An 18,837-nucleotide genomic window follows, 5' to 3' on the forward strand; every position below is an offset into this window, starting at 1 on the left:
GTTTTTCCAGTTATGTTATGAGGAAATTATAAATCGATTTGCGGCTGTTATGAGTGTATTAGAGGGGTTTAAAATTGTATGATTATTGTGTTTCTTGGATTCGATAAATCTGGAAGAGACCGTGTTTCGTTCATTGCATAATGTTTTTACACTCTTTGTTACTACCTAAATTATAATACCTTAAGCCGAAATGAAATGAAGTTAAATAATAACGACGAAAGTTTACTTCCCACGCCTAAAATCAGGGTTAACAGAAATATTTAATAACAAAACACGGTACTACAGTTCAAAATTAAATGTAACAGTGTCTGGTTGGCCGATTCACCGGGTGCCACTAAGAGCCTGCCAGGGTCACTTTACCGACCAACAGAGAAGCTTTGCATACCATTTTAGGTAAAACTACAGCACTAACTATCGAAAAACACGGGCTTTATCTCTTAAAACCGCATACATTGCGTGTTTACTTAGTCGGAGAAAAACATGTAGTGAAGTGAACCTTCAATGTATAGCAAACATTGTGTAAAATACAGAAGCTGTGTACTAAATGTCGGTGTTTAAGCTTTCTTGGTATGAATATTATTTTCGGTACAGCGAACCGACATTCGAGCCATCTGTTGCTGGCAAATTTTGATATTCTATGTTATTAAAAAACAAATTACGATTTTGTATACTTAATTTTAAGCCTCGATTTAGGTAGGTATTTTGTTTCGTAATATTTTTATTTTATTTCAAATTACTCTGTGTGACTATGCTTCAAAGTTGAATCATAGGAATTCAATTTGTATTTTTGAGAAATTCCTATTAGTACATATCATTACTTTATTCTCGTAACAGATAATAGCAATTCTCAAAATATTACAAAGAACAAAAAAGTCATAGTTAAGTATCTTGATTTTATAAAGAAACTTTCTTAAAGTAGAACTTTACCAACAAAAAATAAGTATTTAACAAAAAGCACAAAGGTTCACTTGGCTAAAGATTCACAACTAATTACATTAATAGTTTTTCTCGCAGGAGTTTTAATTAAACGACTTTAACAGAAATGTGGATCGTAGTCGCTGCTAATTAAAATACCCACAACGACAGTATCTTTGGTATTAACCGAGTCTAGTCTGGTCAGACAGAGAGTAAAAGATAAACTAGTACATTGCCCTTTTCGAAAAACTCGCCCGGCGCCGGGGCACAATCCTAACTTGTTTAGCAAAGCTGTAATTGCGAGGGCCGGCCAAGATAAGCTCGTTTCTTTTTAATTTTCCTTCTGGAAATTACTTCAATTCCCCCGTTGAATAAATGAAGACTGCATACCTACTTTAGACGTTTTTTTTTAATCTATTTCATTACCGCGAAAGGGATCTTAGCAAAGTTCTCGAGAGCTTTTACTCTTTAGTTCAAAGATTGATTAAGCCTTAAGACGTTTAAAAAATCTGAGTAAGTGCAACAGTGTTTATTCAGGAAGTTTCAGATCGGATTGGAGTTAAAAGTTATGCCTTTTCTTCCTGCTTCCGTTTCCGTGAATATCGGTTCGTTATTTAAAATTTTTGATTGGATTAATTGGAGTGACTTTAGGTAGATGGCTGACATAATTTTGTACCTATCATTAAAATGAAACCTGTAGGTATGAGTACAGGCAGACCCATATAAATATTAATTCACAATTTGTTTACTGATTATAAATTGTACAATAAATAATATAAGGAAAATTACGACAATACTTATATATTTTTTCCTCACATACTTACTTCGAGTTACTGATTTACTTCAAACAACTTATCCTTTTAAAAAATCTGCCAATTCCTTTGAATTACAAAGTGTAGTAAAACAAAATTAACATTCGTGTAATTGCCGACGCCTGTCATTGTGAAACAGAATTGATTAAAGTTAAGTAGCTCCTTGCTCAATTGTGTGAGCAAACAAAGGATAAAATTACTGTTTTATACGATTTTTACTTCACTTTTCGAGTATTAAGTTTGTAATTATGCTGATTGCTTTACTTGTTTGAAGATAAGTCGCATGTAAGGTGGAAAAGGGTGACAGCATATTATAAAGATTACAATAGATTATATACCTTATCGGATTCATAATTGATGAATCTTTTCGATGAAAAAACGTTTACATTATAATTTTAGCCTATTTACCGTCCTATACCGCAGAGCACAGGCCTGTTCTCATAAAGAGATGCAATGATGTTAGACGACTATTTCATTAGAATTTATAATAGGTATTAGTAACAACCCTTAATTCTATGTTCAAATAAAGTGTTCTAATATCAGTACCAGTCCAGCATTTTCTTATCAAATATGTGCGGTTTTCAGCCTAAAACAAATTCACCCGAACACCAGTGCTTTGAAACGACTGCGTGTCTGACTTCCACAATCCTAGTTACTGAGAAACACGATATACCTCGGAAAGATCAGTTGTCAGAAGGAACGAATTCTGATTATTCTGAATAACAGTAACAAAGCCTACCACGGCCAAAGACTCGAATATGAGAGGCATCGGAGGTTGGTAGCGCAAATAACTTTCTGTTCGTATGTATGGCCGCAGCTAGCACAGTTCCACATTCGAAATATAGTTGAAACCCATGTGCGAAACTGTTGCAGGTACATACATAAATAAAAATGTTGCCATTTTGATGTTGTCTTTGTTAAGGATCTAAATATTTTTTTTCAAAAATCATTTAAAATTGTTGCCCACGTCCTTAAGTACCTAACTTCTTCCTGTACCAAGAACATATACCTATAGCCTGCATGTAGCTGTATCACCAGGGGAGAGTAGAATTTCATTTTTTTTCCCAAAACTGAAAGATTCTTTAAAATCGGCTCAGTAATTACGGAGCCTATAATAAAATGATCCTATGGGTAATATCGGGCTAGAAGTACACTATTTCTTCTTAACTAAGATTTTCAATTTCAATGTTGGAATGAAAATTGATTCAGTGCTCTCTCGAGCAGAATATCAATAATTAAACAGCCGATACTCTTATATTCGGATATTACAAAAAAAAAAGAAACAAATCAGTACTATTATTAAACTTCGCTCACTTCAATCACAGTTTGTTTTTAATATTTGAAATTGATTTTCATCGGAGCAAAAATCAACACCTGTGGTTGTTGCCATCTGTTTTCATTAATATACATATTTTCTTCAAATTGAATTGCAAAAACGAAATGTTTTGTTATTTTTGTAAAAGCGTAGGAAAATTCATTTTTCTTGTAAGGATTTGTGAACAAACGAATGCATCGTTTTCGATTAATATCAGTGCTAGTCTAGCTTCTGTCACATCATTTTTTTTTTCTCATTTACATACGTGCATAAGTCTTACCAAGGTGTATTAGGTTGCCCAGGTAACTGGGTTGAGGGAGTCAGATAGGGCAGTCGCTCCTTGTAAAGCACTGGTACTCAGCTACATCCAGTTAGACTGGAAGCCGATCCCAACATAGTTGGGAAGAAGGCTCGGAGGATGACGATTTACATATGTGCGTATATAATTATATCGACGTACCTAGGTACTCCTAACCTGTTAGCTGCTTGGGTGTGTGTGTGTGTGTGTGTACTAAAGTCATAAACATTTTGAGTATCTCAAAGTCTGCTATTTTACTGCCTTCTCCTTATAAACTTGAACACGTGGGCTTTCTTTTGCTTTGGCAGTATCCCAAGCAACATCAAGCTATTTCGAAATAAAAAGACTTTCAAAAACGCTTTCTAGAATAATATTATTTCCGTTCAGAAAAGTCCGAATTTATTTGAGTAAATTTAGTTTTCACGGATACTTTTGCAGTGTATTTTGTTAATAATTCCCATCTTTTCGAGAGGTTTCCCGCGGTTCGGACTATTGAAAGCTGAAGTCGGTAAAAATAGGTAGGAACTGATTCAACAAGCATCTCTCGTCATGAGAGGTTTTAATGGAACTATGAAAATGTGCAAAATAAATATTCGCGTTTGATTTTCTCGCGTTCTGATAATAAAATGCAGGGAAGTTATCTTGTCTCATCTCTTTTTAGTTTAACATTCTTTGGATGTTCATATTTATTAATAGATAGAAATAAAATTCACACCACCAATCACCATACTCAATTTTATTTAAGTTACTCAAACCTACTTTCATTACCTTGGTTTTCTATCTAGACTAGGTTCAAAAATAAAACTAAAAAATATTGTTGACCGAACGTAAAGTAAAGTACCACATAAAAAAAACAATAACGTAACTAAAACAATCTAAATCAGTACCTACTACAAAAACATCTCACCGACTAAAAGAGATTCTTTATATTCCTCATAATTATTGTTCACATTGTTTTTACTTCATCATAATCTCTGAAGGTCTATAAGAAAGAAGATTATCAAAGAAGGTAGAGAAGTCAGTATCAGTATTACTACTACTTCCATACGTAGCTTTATGTTTGTAACTCATAGGCATATGGGTAGCTTCATGGGAATATTTGCTGTATTTATGGCAATTTCTATCACGCCATTTTGTTAGGTCAGGCCCTTCAATGTGGCTGCAAGGGGCTGGCATGTTTCTGAAAGAGGATTTGCTTTAGGTATTATTCTTAATTTAAAAATATGTTTTAGGTACAGCTTAACAAATTACTGTGGTAGTCATTTGCATTGTGTTGCACCATTTGACTATAACGATAAACTAAATATTTTTGACCAATGGGCTACAAGCTTACGACTGGTTATGGTTTGGCTATCGTTGAAGTTAAATAGTGCAAGTCTCCTTTGGTTTAATGAAATGTAAACAAAATATTATTATAAGCCCAAGCCATTGGTTTACTAAAATGAAATTTATAAATAGAATTACATACCCTGGTCGTACATTCAAGAAAGCCTGAGGTTGAATGTACTTGATACCATCGGCATTGTCGCAAGCAAACCGTGCCATGTTTGTTTTTCTAATTTCGTCCAATTGATCTGTAGACATAGGCGACGCTTGAGTTTAAGAGCCTTGAGGCCATTCTCGAATAAATAAAGGAAGGACTAATTTAAGAACTCCAGTAAAAAGGGAACTCAATAATACAAACTACTTACCTAAATTAAAGCTATGTAACTGATCTCCCCTTTCAAACCAGAATCTATCAGAGAATCTGAATATCTGCAGCTGTTTGGTCATGATGCAGAACAGTGTTGGGCCTACATGGATGCCTTGGATATCATTCTCACTCATGACACCAGCTAACAGATCTACGTCATCCACTGAATGATATAGTTTCTTTAGGGCTTCTACTTTCTGAAAATGAAATAATATAGTTATGATGATTTCCTCCTAGCCTTTTATCGGTCTCAGTAACTGTACTCAAATAAGGAGATTAACAAATAGTGCACAAGCATTTGCGCAGACAGGTGCACTCATTATTCCCTCCCTCTCATAGCCCGATGGGAAGGGAATCCGATACGAACGAAATAATATACAAAGAATATGGTAAGACCTGGTACGGAAAATACCATTTCTGAATGGAAGCAATATTAAGTGTAAACTGTATTAAAGAAGAAATAAATGCTATGTGATTTCAAAGAACTGTACCATATTATTCCACAATATAGGTACTACAAACAATTTTCTCAGTAGCTGTGACAAAAACAGTTTCGGAACGTTCGTCTAAGACCAAGGCGGTGCTTTAGTTAATGTTTAGTCTTAGTAATAAGATATTACTGTAGACTTGATAAGCAACTTGATATAAGAGGATGCAATTTAATTAAAGAGGAAGCTTAAGACGAGCCAAGCTAAGACTAAGTAACAAGTCTGTAATCTGGGAGACTGGGATAGCGAAAATTTATTAGAAAACTAATTGCTGGCATATGAGATTCTTTGACTGGGCAGGTATGTACCTAGTCCATTTCTGTATGTAGCGGAATGAAGATGGGAAGTATCGGTTTATTTCGACAAATACAGTGTACACATACCTACTACCTGGATAAGCTTTTGTGTCATGATCACGATATTTTACTCGCGATTCTTTCGTTAGAACCGGGATAAGAATATTTGTGTTGTAGTCACGAGCAAAGCTTGATATATTTTATTGATAAGTATATTTGGAATAGGTAATTAACACATCATAATATAAAGTACTTACTTTTTGCACGGATATATTATTTTGGAAAAAGTTCGTTAAAATAAAAGAGTACCTCAATTTCCATAACGTCTATGAAGTCTCTGAATTTCTTGGCGGGCTTCAAGCCACACAGGCGCCTGTAATCATTATACCCACGCACGCCCATGTCTCTGCCTCTTTGTATGTCTAACGCTGGCAAATCGTGGGCCCTTTGCAGTTTCTTGCCGTAGTAGTTTTCGGAAATCTAGGATAAGATAGGATACAAAAAAAAAGTTTTTTTGTGAGAGTGCTGTCAAACAAAAATGAGAAGGGAGAACCTTTCCAAATATTTTACTTTATAAGTGATTTAAAAATATTAAAACAAAGAAACGGTCAAACCAAAGCCAAAGCCCTTCTTCTTAGGAAGTCGGTTAAAAATAGTAGTCGTCAAATGCAAAACACGTTAGCCTTGTAAGTTAGCCTTGTAAAATATTAATTGGGAAGTTCAGGAGTTGGCGCTACTGGCAAGAAGCTACTGTCGGTTAAAGAAGAAAAAGAGGTTCTATCTATACATACATCTGGGTCTTGAATATCATCTATCTTCGCAGCATATTGATGGAACATTCCTCGGTTGAGTTCCTCCAGAATTTTACCCTTTTCCAACAAGCCTGATCTAAATAATGTTTCACTGTACGAATATTCGTCCTTATAATGATAGCCTTCGCTGTATGTCCTAAAATAATACAAATAAATATTTAGTAACAAAGGTCAGGTATCATACGCGTACCATTATCCATTTACAGAGTTCGTTTGACTGAAGTAATAAGAATATGTTAATGCGTTATTTTATTGTTCTTTGAAAGAAGTTTCTACTAATTAAGAGAACCCGTATACTGCATACTAAACAGTCGGCCGACAGGGGAACATACTGTACCTAGGCAAAATTTTGCAAAAAAAGAACTGGATTCCACTCAAAGTTTTAACCAGTAGTAGTTTTTGAGTGTTGATACCGCCTAAATACCTGATCTTTGTAATGTGCGTAAGTACTTTACATCATTCATCTTAATACTGTTTTGTGAGCTCGAACGAACAGTCGGCCGACTAAAGTTGGTCTATATCTACATGTTTAATTTGATTGTTCTTCGAAAGAGATTCAGACAGATTTTACTATACTGATGTAGGAAATAAATATACAGACTTTACTCTCCCGTCCAAAAATGTATTGAAGTATCGGACAGCAATATCATACTCCGCGTATACCAGAGGTACCGCCTCTGCGTCATAGTTAGATACGTGTTCAACGCTCTCTGATAATAGTCCATAGTTTACCATGTGTCTATAGCCTGAAATAACAAAAACCATAACATGATTAAATTGATCTATATAGGGTGGCCGGTTATTAGTGACTAATACTTAAACACGTGAATCTACTCATAATTACAACAAAAAAAAAACAAAGAAACTTTTCTTTCATACTCATTTGTTTAAATCTTTGATCGTTGAATTAGCTGATGAAAAATAAAAAATAAATATTAAAATGTAGAATCACATGTCTAAGTACCGATCACTATCTACCACTCACCCTATACACAAAACCTTAAATAATGGTAAATAAAATATGACTATAAAATATATTTTGGTCTTACCCAACAAATAAGGTAGCAGTTCATACATAAAGATGTTAGAAGCTGTCGCGATGTTGATCTGACGAGCTACCTTGAAAAGGCGGTCATCCTTCCAACAAGGATTTATCTCACGAAGGGCTTTAGCTAATCTGTTGTGTTCCCTCATAAAGGAAATCGTTAAGGCCGTAGTTCTGAGGTCATAGTTACCTATTTCTGGAACACCTATAAATAGAAAAAATAATAAAGTAACACGCATATTTTAGCACAATAATATTCTAGCCAAATATAACTACATAATTATTTAGATAATATGAATTACGTATTTGTACAAAATACCACTGAATATCCAACAGAATTGAAGCGTAAACAGGCTAAATATAATTATTTGTATAACCAAATTAAACATTATACTGTGGTCCGTTCCCAATTATATGGGGTTCGGAAACATGTATGCTTTTTTTAGTCATCCCTTGTACCGTCATCTTACCATTCATTGTCATCAAAAGGATCACACAATACACACGACCCTTGTTTGGTATTCCCCTTTCCTATACGTTAATCTTGGTTTGTATAAAAAAAAACATGTTCTATATTTAAATACATTATTATTATTGTATCTTACCAAACTGATAGCAGATGGGTTCCGTGTCATTATTTTGCAAACAAACATTTTCTGTTACATTCGGAGCCAGTTTCGCCACCAAATCCGTCACCATGGCAACCATAGAATTTGCCAATGAGTTTGCAATCGTGTCGACTAGCATATCGGCAGTCATGTTTTTCAACTTTTCCTTACTCATATTCATGCTTTTCGTAAAGTTAGACATAATTATTGGAGTTATATCGTTTACTAAATCAGTATATCTTTCAGGAATTATATCCGGCATCATATTAGGTATATTAGGAGCCATAGTACCCAGCATATCAGATGACATATTGGACACTAAATCAGTCGTCATATTTGCAACCGTATAATTCTTATTTATCATTGTCTTTGTTAGTTTAATCATCATATCGTCCTTTATATTAGATATTATATTGTTTTTCATATCCTCCAACATCTCAGACGATAAATAAGGTTTATTTGCTGTTATGTTTGCAGGCACGAAACGATTTTCTCTTTTCTCGAGTATCAAAAGGCCGTCTTCATATTTTCTTACTTTAGCAAGACCTTGATTATCTACTCCGTATATCGTTGAGAGATCAATCACAGGCGTTTGGTAGTTTATCTAGAACATAATGCGGGTATTCAAAGAGATTTAGCTTGATACGAATTAAATTTTAATTTTAATCAATCTGTAAATATTCCATGTACTCGAATATGCATTATGCAGCCATTTATTTTCAACTGTTTATAAAAGTTTAAAAACAAGCCACTCAGACAGCGACAGTACCCCACTCTCCCCGGTGAAGGGGAGCGAACGATCATCGAGGGCTGATGGTAGACTACCACCGCCCGCCTCACGCTCAGGGCACCGCGCCACATCTCATCAACGTGGCTTGTGAGGACTCACGTAGTGTGAAAGTCTCGTGAAGAGCTTACTATAGAAATGATCCTATGAAGTAAGGTCTTAACTCGAGCTGCGAGACCGCGCGGGGTCGTTCACTCGCCGAGAATCTTAACACCGCGATGTACAAAGTGACGTCATATGTACAGTGCCATCTAGCGATACTCTATTTTTATAGTTTTGATAACAAAATATACCTCGGTCTTGAGTAATATGGTCATGATAATAACCACGTGCGGTATGTTATTTTTAGATTTAATAAGATAAACTATTTTAGTGTTATGTCACGTTTTATTTTATTGATAGGTCTTAGTAGTTTTAATGGAATGAAGAAAGTAAAGTTAATTTATTATTTAATAGGTAAGATGCTTACAAGCACGGTTTACTCTGTGAAATTGGAAATAACAAAATAGAAAATCATTTTACAAATGCTTATGTCATTATGTCTTACATTTTCATACTTTTATTGCATAAATCAAATGAGCAATTCTAAACTATGACTTAACGTCAGACTAACAATCATTCGCGCCAAATGCCCTGAACGAAAATAATTATTTACATAAAATATGAGAGACTTGACGCTTCGAACATTTTCCGCGTCGAATAACATAGCGTTAGATAGGTGTAAAAGTAGAGACTATTTCTTCGGCGGGTTCGAGCTGAAAAACTGTGTGCAGCTTTATTGCCTTACATAAATTAGCAGACTACTTTTAGCCTGTTGCAATGTTTGCTTCATAGAAATCGAAGTGTGGAAAATAGGTTTATATTATAGTTATCAAAAACCACTCAGACAGCGACAGTACCCCACTCTCCCCGGTGAAGGGGAGCGAACGATCATCGAGGGCTGATGGTAGACTACCACCGCCCGCCTCACGCTCAGGGCACCGCGCCACATCTCATCAACGTGGCTTGTGAGGACTCACGTAGTGTGAAAGTCTCGTGAAGAGCTTACTATAGAAATGATCCTATGAAGTAAGGTCTTAGCTCGAGCTGCGAGAGCGCGCGGGGTCGTTCACTCGCCGAGAATCTTAACACCGCGATGTACAAAGTGACGTCATGTGGACAGCGCCATCTAGCATTCTTTTTTTAAGATCGGTAGTTCCTATAGATCCCGCTTTATTGGGGTGGCGTTAGAACACTTACAATTCATTTTCATTTTGGATAACAATGCGCATTTTAAGTTATTTATGTAAATTGTTCAGTTTATGTTGTTGTTATGATTTAAGTTAAATAAACAGCCAATTTCATCACTAAAAGGAAAAATGTAAATATAAAATACTTATTCATTTGTTTTGTGCTTACCATTCAGTGATTTGAATGTAATAGACATTTAACTACAGTTCAGTGCTCCAAAGGTATCGTTCAGTTTTATTTGCTGCAGTTTAAATATTTTTAAATTCGACTAAACGCTTAGTAGTACTAACGTACCGACTATTTGCGAACGATTCTTTTTCACCATTTTACAGCCAGAACATAAAATTTTATTTTCATAATGTCTTTATTTTGATATTGAGCTTAATAAAACTACAACGGCAAAGCTTCAGAGAGAAGATTGTTTGACTTTCTATTCATAGAAATAATTATGACGGGTGCAGTAATACTCAAATGCGATAAGTACGGAATTCTGCCTATGATATTCAGGGCATTATATTTTTAATTTATTGAACATTTCATTTCGAATTAGGTGAATTAGTTGATCGATATCAAGTTCCAAAAATAAGACTAAAGTCTTGCTTTATTTTCACCCACAAATTGCGTTTACCTAAAAGCTCTTCTTCCCAATAAGCTTGTTTTGTTTTAGGGTTTTTGTGAAAGGTCAAGGATCGTATTTGATACCACAGTAAACAGAATCTATTTCTAAGAAATAGATAAACACCTAGGTACTCAGTTCATTATCAGATAATATTTTTTCGTACAAAAAAAGTCTTAACATTTTAATATAATATAGAACATGACAATAATAAATGAAGTAATATCATACAAGTGCCTGTTAGCCTCATTCATTGAAGACACCCTAAATTCGACTTTTCAAAGACTTTTTTTTCATTTACAATTCAAAATCAAAGTCAAATCATTTATTTCATTTAGGCCTTTACAAGCACTTATGAACGTCATAAATTAGTTTCACTCATTCAGTAAAATAAGTAGGTATGATTAAACCTATTTATTTTACCTTTAAGAATTCCGTTGCTTCACAAAATATGCCTAAATCATTTCTCCGCAGAGGATAAAATCACAATTCAACACAGTTAACATCGAAACGCCCGTTCCAAACCACCGCAGAGTGAGATCATATTCGTATCACAAAACTTATACATAACTTAGTGAGTTCTAGAAGTTACCTGTTCTGGAAGTATTATTTCGGGTGTACAACTGGCGTCTTGGAAAGTTTCTGCTCGAGAGAAGTTTAGGCAGCGTATATCAGTCACTTTGAGATATGGATCGTCGTCAGGCACTGCTATTGGGATACACCTCGGGTCTTTGTCGCCTTTTGGCTGACAGCAATATTGCCTGCGCTTGAGGTAGTCAACTGGAAGGTAGGATATATTGATATTGGTGTTCATAGAACTGAATTTAATAGGTATTTATTGTTAGGCAAAATATGAAAGGTTATCGCCTTCCGTAACATGCAATCGTAAAATCGGAAGGTGAATAACCTGGCTGCTTTTATGATTAAATTGATTTAATGGCATGCCTCTTTCACAAACACAGGATACAATTGATCGCACATATTTATGTCGTTGCCTGTTATAGCAGGACAAAACTCTTTAGTTCAATGTATATCTGAGATTCCCTCACCACATGAGCGTAGTCTTATGTACAGAGCATTATGAACCTACCTCAATCTGTCAAATTGCATCAATGGATTTTCAACCTTATCACAATAGTGGAAGGTTAATATTCGATTGGTAAAATTTGACATATGAACTGCATCCATCCATTCGAAAATGTACTCCAAAGCTATTCCCTACATTATATTATTGCCTAACTACACTTACAAGGCCCATCCATAAAGCTAATATCCCGATGTATGAACTGCATCATGTGGACAGCAGCGGCGCTGAAGGTGACCTTATCTTCCACGCGGCCGGTGGAGTGCAGTTCCGTCCTGACCTTCCGAGCTGAGGGCAGTGGGCTTCCATGTCTGCTCATGCGGATATTGCGATCTGCGAGCGATGGTAGATAATGTGAAATGCGGTCTGTTAGAAATGGGTATGTGTGTGAAGTGTGAATAGTGTGTCCGAAATAGTCGGTTGCGGAATTCGAAAATAAGCTATTGGAAATGTATTATGATTCTAATTGGCGACGTGTTGTCTCTGATTAGATAAGCAAAAGTAAGAGAAAGTATCAGAAGAAGTTGGTAATTTGAAAAAAACTGAAAAGTTGCACAATAAACTTCTAGTTGATTGGTATTCATTTTGGTATTATGTCATCAATAAGTTTATTTTACTCAACAAGGTTACATAATTTTATAGGTAGGTAATTATAATTATCTCCGACGACCAAACTTGAAAGCATCTGAATATGACATTAAGAACATACCCTGTTCGAGTTTGAGCTCTTATATAAAACCACTAAAATGGATAGATAGTCTGTCGGCCGTATATAGTACTGAAAACCGCTTACCATTAGCATAATCTGGTTTCAGGAGCCTTAGATAAGGTCCTCTGGCAGAACCTCTTGTTGGGTACTTGTAGTTGTTACAAGTGCCATCAATCCGGCTGCCTTCGTGAGGAGTACATGGCTTTATGTCTATCGAACATCGCCTAGGAATTAAACAAAATATCTATAATGTTGGTAAGGACATAAAGGTCAAATTATACTATTTCCTTATTATGTTTTGTTTGGTGAGGGACTCCATTTTATGAAAGGCTTAATAAATATAGAGGGTCAACGGTTCATTTTCCATAGATGAGAGAAAAAGTATTTATATCAAAAACTGGACCCTACCATAAATAAAAAAATGCCAAAAAGGATCAAGGAGTCCCAACTCCCAATTAAAGAACACTCAATGTTCCAATTTCAAAATAAAAACATCTTACTCAGTAGCGTTTCTCTGTTGAAGTTCCTTAGCTTGAGCTACATCAACTTTCTTCCCGCTATACCTATCAAAGAGTCCTGAATCCACTCGACAAATCGCGGTAAATATTAAAACGTTAAATAAATAAAACATTTTCTACCGGACGACTTAGCCGTGCCCTTTGATACACTTTACTAAGCAGGAATCGTAGAGTTTTGTAATCCCAAATGGATTTCGCAAAGCGATTCGATCGATTAACGTGTTCCTTCGTGAATTAAATGAAGGATATTGTAAAAAATACTACAATACTCTTTAAATTGCAAAATTGACCGTGTTTTGTTTGCACTAATGTCAATTTGTTAATTGACTGTAGACATGATATTGCTTACCTTTCAACGCTTGGTCTTTCAGTAGGCGCGTTTTCTAATTCGATTTTTAGTAACAGTTCGTATGACTATTAACCCATAATAATGTTATACAGCGTTTATGTCCCTAACTCCAATAAAGACTGGATATCAACAGCTCGATATGTTAGCTTTAGAGCAAAAGAGAAATCGCAATGAATAAAGAGAGAAACAATAATAATTGCAGATTAAATTAATTTATCATACAAAAATTGATATGTTGGATAGAGATTAAAATAAATACTCGATCTATAATACATAAAACATAGTATTAAGTATTCATTAAAATCAACAAACAAAAACTGAGCGCAATTAACAGAACTTCCTCATTTTAATTCGATAAAAAGTTAAATAAACAAGCGAACTGATAGTTACATCAAAATCAGTCACGAACAATCGATACCATCCTTCATACCTTTTTTTAATCAAATAACTTCAATACATCCACTTCCTCGGAAGACGTCAATTATAAACTGAAGGAAATTAATTTAAAAACGACCCAAGTTTTATTTACATTTGAAGGCGAAGACACTTAGAGTACTTAACCAACCGGAGCCACCCCAAAAAAACAAATGTTTATGCGAAAAAGTCTGCCAATTTATGCACTGGGGCGAGAAAAAGCGACCAATAATGCGCATTTATGCATTTTCAATCACATTATTAAAGCCCTAAACGATAAATTGACAACCACAAGCATAATCATAAGGCACACAGTCATAATACGTACGAATATTATCAGCGCTCATCTATGTTTGTATGTACTTTCTTTTCTTTCTATCTATTTTCTATCTATAAAACAGTGGCTATTTAAAGGTTTGACTTTGAAATCGTAGGTTTGGCAAAGAAGAAAGCATGACGTTGACTTGTCCAGTTGTTCAAATTATCTAAGCGAAGACTCCACCGCTTTGTATCTCTGAGAAAAAAGTTTTAATGAGTTTCTTTTACTGGATGCAGGTACTGGGTAATGAGAGGTCGTTCCCACCAGGGCAAAACATTCTGGGAATCGGCTAATAGGGTTGCTCCTTATGCTCAATGTTAATTGAAAATTTCTTTAATATGGTAAGTAAATTAGTGACATGTTTTGCGTATTGTGAGGTGGTTTGGTGAGAGTGTTTTATTTGTTACTGTTTATTGGTACAAAAAACTCTGTGACTATATTTTTGCTTTGAAGCTAAGTTACATTGCTGCATTATGCTAACCATTATCTTACTGAAACTTTTAACAACAAATAAAGGCTGTTTATTAAGTATTTTCTAGGTTGACTTCAAAAGTTTTTGAATTTTTATGCTGTCGTAGAATAAACAAATGTTTTCCTTCATCAAAATCTGTCAAAAAAGTGCGTCGTCAAAAGTAAAATACCTAAACTTTTCCTGCAAGGAAATTAGAAAAAATATATAAAATAGAAAGTTTGAGAAGGTACACAGGGGCCATTTAATTTAGATTGAAAGTCGTCGCCAGTTTTCATTCCGGTTTTCTCTTTTCAGAATTTTTTACCTTTGAATACTTTTCGTTTTGTTGATCTCGGTCAAATAAGATCACAAATTGGACTCCGAAGGGGCGACTATTTCAAAAGGAATTTCTTATTAATCTTTCTCGAATGGTGATAATAATTAAAATGATTATTGAAACGAGTTCCTTGATGTACAATAGATTGGTCTTTTACGGCCGACCTCTGAAACAATGCTTCGTTATATTAATTGAAGTTTGGCTGTGCGGTCGAAAGTATTTTTTCCATACAATTAATTAAGAGGAACCTGAGATAATTTAGACATTTATTGTAATATGATTCTCTCAGTACCCTTGGGAGTCGATGTTCGTATTTAAGGTTTATCCATCCCCTTGTTAACCTGGATATTATGTCGAAAGATGAGTATTCGACATAATGAATACTAATTATGATTATAAATGATACTCCAATTTCATTTAAGTCAATCGTTGTCTGCAGGGATTCGAGATTAAGGCTATGAGGTCAATTAATACTAAGGAAATATTAAGTCGAAGTTATAAACTTTATTGCATAAAAAATTGGGCAGTAGCGATTTCCGGTATTGTATTTTTTAGAAAAAAAAAAACTGATTTTAAAATGTCGTTAGCATAATTATGATTAAGGATATAAAAGCAGTACATGAGGACAAAAAAATATAGGTGTTATTGACGAAACAATTTCCGTTGTCATATAACCTTACGCAGCTTAAGTATGATTCTAAAATAGTCTAGCTTTGTTTAAAGTAATTAGGTGATCAATTTTCTCAACTGACCCAATTTCCCAAACATTCACACTACAACACAGTATACCTATCAGTTTTCGCCTCCATACAACGAAGATATTGTCTTGACAGGCAGGCTGAAGCGAATTTGGCATATTGTCAGGCTTATTAGCCGTGACAGACAATACGCATTCAATAGCCACTCATGCGGTTGTGATAGGCATACTATATTATCTGTGAGTTGAATTGTGAACCTTGTGGTACATTGTAGGTCTGTGGAAGGGATTTGTGTGTTCTAGATGTTATTAGGGCTGTACTTGTGAAGTAAATTGTTGACTTGGTCCCTTAAATTTAGCTTGTACCACCTTTGCATATATAAAAAATGTGGCACATTTAAATGTAGATATGTTTTTTACCTAAACAAATAAAATAATCGTCGGTTTTTAGAAACTCAAGAATAATTAACCGCCAAAATCGAAGATGTCTGTCACGTACCACAGTCTTTTTAATAAAGCAAAGCCAATCAAGTAGGCACCAAAAAGGAGGCATTTCATACAAAAAAATTATCAAACAAATAAAAAGGACAAAAATTCAAACGATAGCAATGGGTATTTAAAAAATGCCATGACAAATAAAAAAGGTCAGAATATAAAAAAAAATATTGGAAAATTTTACGCTTGGCTGGACCCGTCAGTGGCATTACCTCCTTAGGCACTTAATTCTTTTTTTATAATATTTCGTATTCCTTAAGCCATGTTGACACGATCCGACTATGGGCTGAACGAATCAGTAATGAGACCCAGTTTTTCCTTTTTTAAATTATTTTATTTTACGTAAAACAAAAGACATAAGATTTAGGAGAGAATTATGAAGTAAACTTGTGTGTTAAGTCTCTGTTACATTTTGTTATTTAGAAAATTAGGTTACATTTAAAATATAGATTATTTATATTTAATATATACATTTAATATATAATGATATTTACATTTAATATACAATACGGCGCCGTTAATTAAGTACATATTTGTTTTACCTAAAAAGGTACATAAATAATATATTACCTGTTACTATTATTAGGTACACAGAAACTCCTAATTTAAAAGTACCTTTTATTCCTTTTCTGAAAATTGCAAAAATGTTAACCCTATCTGGCTTTTTGAAATAGGTTTTATAAATATACTGTAGCGAAGACATTTTAAAATATTTTCTATTTCACTTAAACTATAATCTAATTTCTCCAACAGAACCGCATTACAGGTACAGTGTAGTTGGGTCACTGTAAGTGCGGATCATTGTATGCGAGAGAGCACTTAAGTACCGCGTGTGTTTGATTAGCTCTACTGAGTGTTTCACTAGTAATCACTATTGTTTGAGAGCGGTGAGGAAGTGTCTCGGTTTTTGTGGCTTCGAGTGTATTTGTGTAACTTGTTAAATAGATATTTCATTATATAATTGATCCTTAATATATAGGCTATGGCCTAGTTTGAATGTTGTTGCCAAAACTGTATTAAATTATTTTGGACGATTACGTGCTTTTTTTTTCAATTTTTATGATATAGCTTATTTCCACGAGATGGAACAGTTTTTTTAAGTTTTTCAGGAAATTCTGGTTATCATTGCATTTCATTGAAAAGTTAAAGGACGACAGCAAAATGAAACGTAAAATGTTATAAGTAATTCCGTTTTTTTTTTCAAAAAAGGAACTCACGTTTTTAATGTAACAAAAAATGAAACAGCGACAAAATAAATGGATGTAGGTATTAGATATGTCCCTAACATAAATCTTAATGAGCGCCAGTGGGAACGCGGCCTAATCTTTAAAGCCTCGAAAGAAAAACCGGGTGAGGAGAGCGTGTTAAACCCAGCTTAATCCTAATCTTAGTTGAAATGGTCTATACGAGGTGACTGCCGGCTGGTCTTGGCGACTGCTTTCAAACTTCTAGGCATAAGGGTATTTAGCTCTGTTACGGTATTTCCACAGGACAAAAATAGTCAAATAACTAGAGAGAATGATTTTCTTTGTCCTGCCCTGTTCTCAAATCATTTGGGGTCGGCGCAATATGTACTACTCCCTTCTCTGAGTCAGAAAATAAATAAACATGTCATAATGTGTAAACATAAATTTGGCCCATATTCTCTAGTTTCTTTGTCTCATTTCCAGTTGATGACTAATGAACTCAAATGGTATTACAGACATGTCACCTAAAAGTCATGGCTCCACAATTTTTTATAAGTAGAGATAAAAACAGTGAAGCTGTACAATCTCTTTTAAACAAACTCAATTTCTACCAACTTTACTAAACACCTATTCAGAAGCAAATTAAAACCAATTCACAGACACAATAAGTGTCATCCCACGCTTCAGCTTCAAAAACAAATATTAAAATCGAACTGAAACCATGTTCCATATGTTTGTTTATTTCTATTTCTGTTTAATTAAGAATACCCGCACATTGTAGACTAAACAGTCGGCCGATAGTCGATCCGATAGTTGGCAATTGTATTTTTTTCAAATCCTATTATTTCATTTAGAAATTCAGAAGCACTTATGAACGTCAAAAATACAAATAAGTTGCCCATTCCAAAAGTAGCTTCCTATGGAGAAGAACGGGCAAGAAACTCCATGGTTACTCTTCGGTCTGAGACCGGCTAAATACCTGATCTTTTTAAGGTGTTACCATTCATCTTCATTCCAATTTATAGGGTGCGCCTACACGGTGCATGCAGCTGGAGCAAGTTAACATGAGCAAGTGACAAGAGCACGTGAGTGAGTATTTTGCTTTGGACCATGCGCGTGTCGCTGGACCCGCACGTTTTTAAAATGCATGTAACCTGCGCATATGCCTCAACATGCGCAAGTTACTTGCACTGCGTAGATGTACCCTTACACATATGAGCCGAAATAAACTGTGGGCCGACTAAAAGTTTGCAGTGTGTACAGAAGCGTATGTATATCTGTAACTGCTTTAATCAATAGAACGATTGCTCCGATAACATCCTCACCGGTGCATCGAGATGCAGTGGAGCGATAAATTGCCGC

At 34.8% G+C, this 18,837-nt stretch overlaps 1 protein-coding gene and 2 non-coding genes across 3 annotated transcripts; all 3 read right to left on the reverse strand.

Moving 5' to 3' along the window:
- Positions 1 to 4,297: 4,297 nt before the first annotated feature.
- On the reverse strand, positions 4,298 to 13,339 carry LOC110380332 (peroxidase). The gene is made up of 13 exons (XM_064037923.1): positions 13,209 to 13,339; positions 12,793 to 12,932; positions 12,165 to 12,332; positions 11,508 to 11,695; positions 8,754 to 8,886; positions 8,280 to 8,342; positions 7,679 to 7,879; positions 7,231 to 7,375; positions 6,609 to 6,765; positions 6,127 to 6,297; positions 5,032 to 5,230; positions 4,809 to 4,914; positions 4,298 to 4,520 (listed from the first exon to the last, which is right to left on the reverse strand). Exons 1-13 carry the CDS (start codon positions 13,337 to 13,339, stop codon positions 4,298 to 4,300), a joined length of 2,025 nt encoding a protein of 674 aa, XP_063893993.1.
- Positions 9,030 to 9,230, reverse strand: LOC135117795 (small nucleolar RNA U3). Its single transcript, XR_010277175.1, has one exon. It is a non-coding gene; the product is annotated as a small nucleolar RNA U3 (small nucleolar RNA).
- LOC126053932 (small nucleolar RNA U3) lies at positions 9,947 to 10,147 on the reverse strand. Its single transcript, XR_007510579.2, has one exon. It is a non-coding gene; the product is annotated as a small nucleolar RNA U3 (small nucleolar RNA).
- Positions 13,340 to 18,837: the final 5,498 nt, after the last annotated feature.

The sequence above is a fragment of the Helicoverpa armigera genome, chromosome 14 (assembly GCF_030705265.1).
Source record: "Helicoverpa armigera isolate CAAS_96S chromosome 14, ASM3070526v1, whole genome shotgun sequence".
In the NCBI taxonomy this organism is placed as follows: domain Eukaryota; kingdom Metazoa; phylum Arthropoda; class Insecta; order Lepidoptera; family Noctuidae; genus Helicoverpa; species Helicoverpa armigera.

Bases quoted from the DNA above. Each gene is read 5' to 3' on its own strand.
- LOC110380332 (XM_064037923.1), bottom strand. From the start codon at position 13,339: ATGTTTTATTTATTTAACGTTTTAATATTTACCGCGATTTGTCGAGTG. The intron at 12,933-13,208 runs GTAAGATGTTTT...TTTAATTCCTAG, and splicing joins CAACAGAGAAACGCTACTGA to GCGATGTTCGATAGACATAA. The intron at 5,231-6,126 runs GTACTCTTTTAT...TTTCATTTTCAG, and splicing joins TAGACGTTATGGAAATTGAG to AAAGTAGAAGCCCTAAAGAA.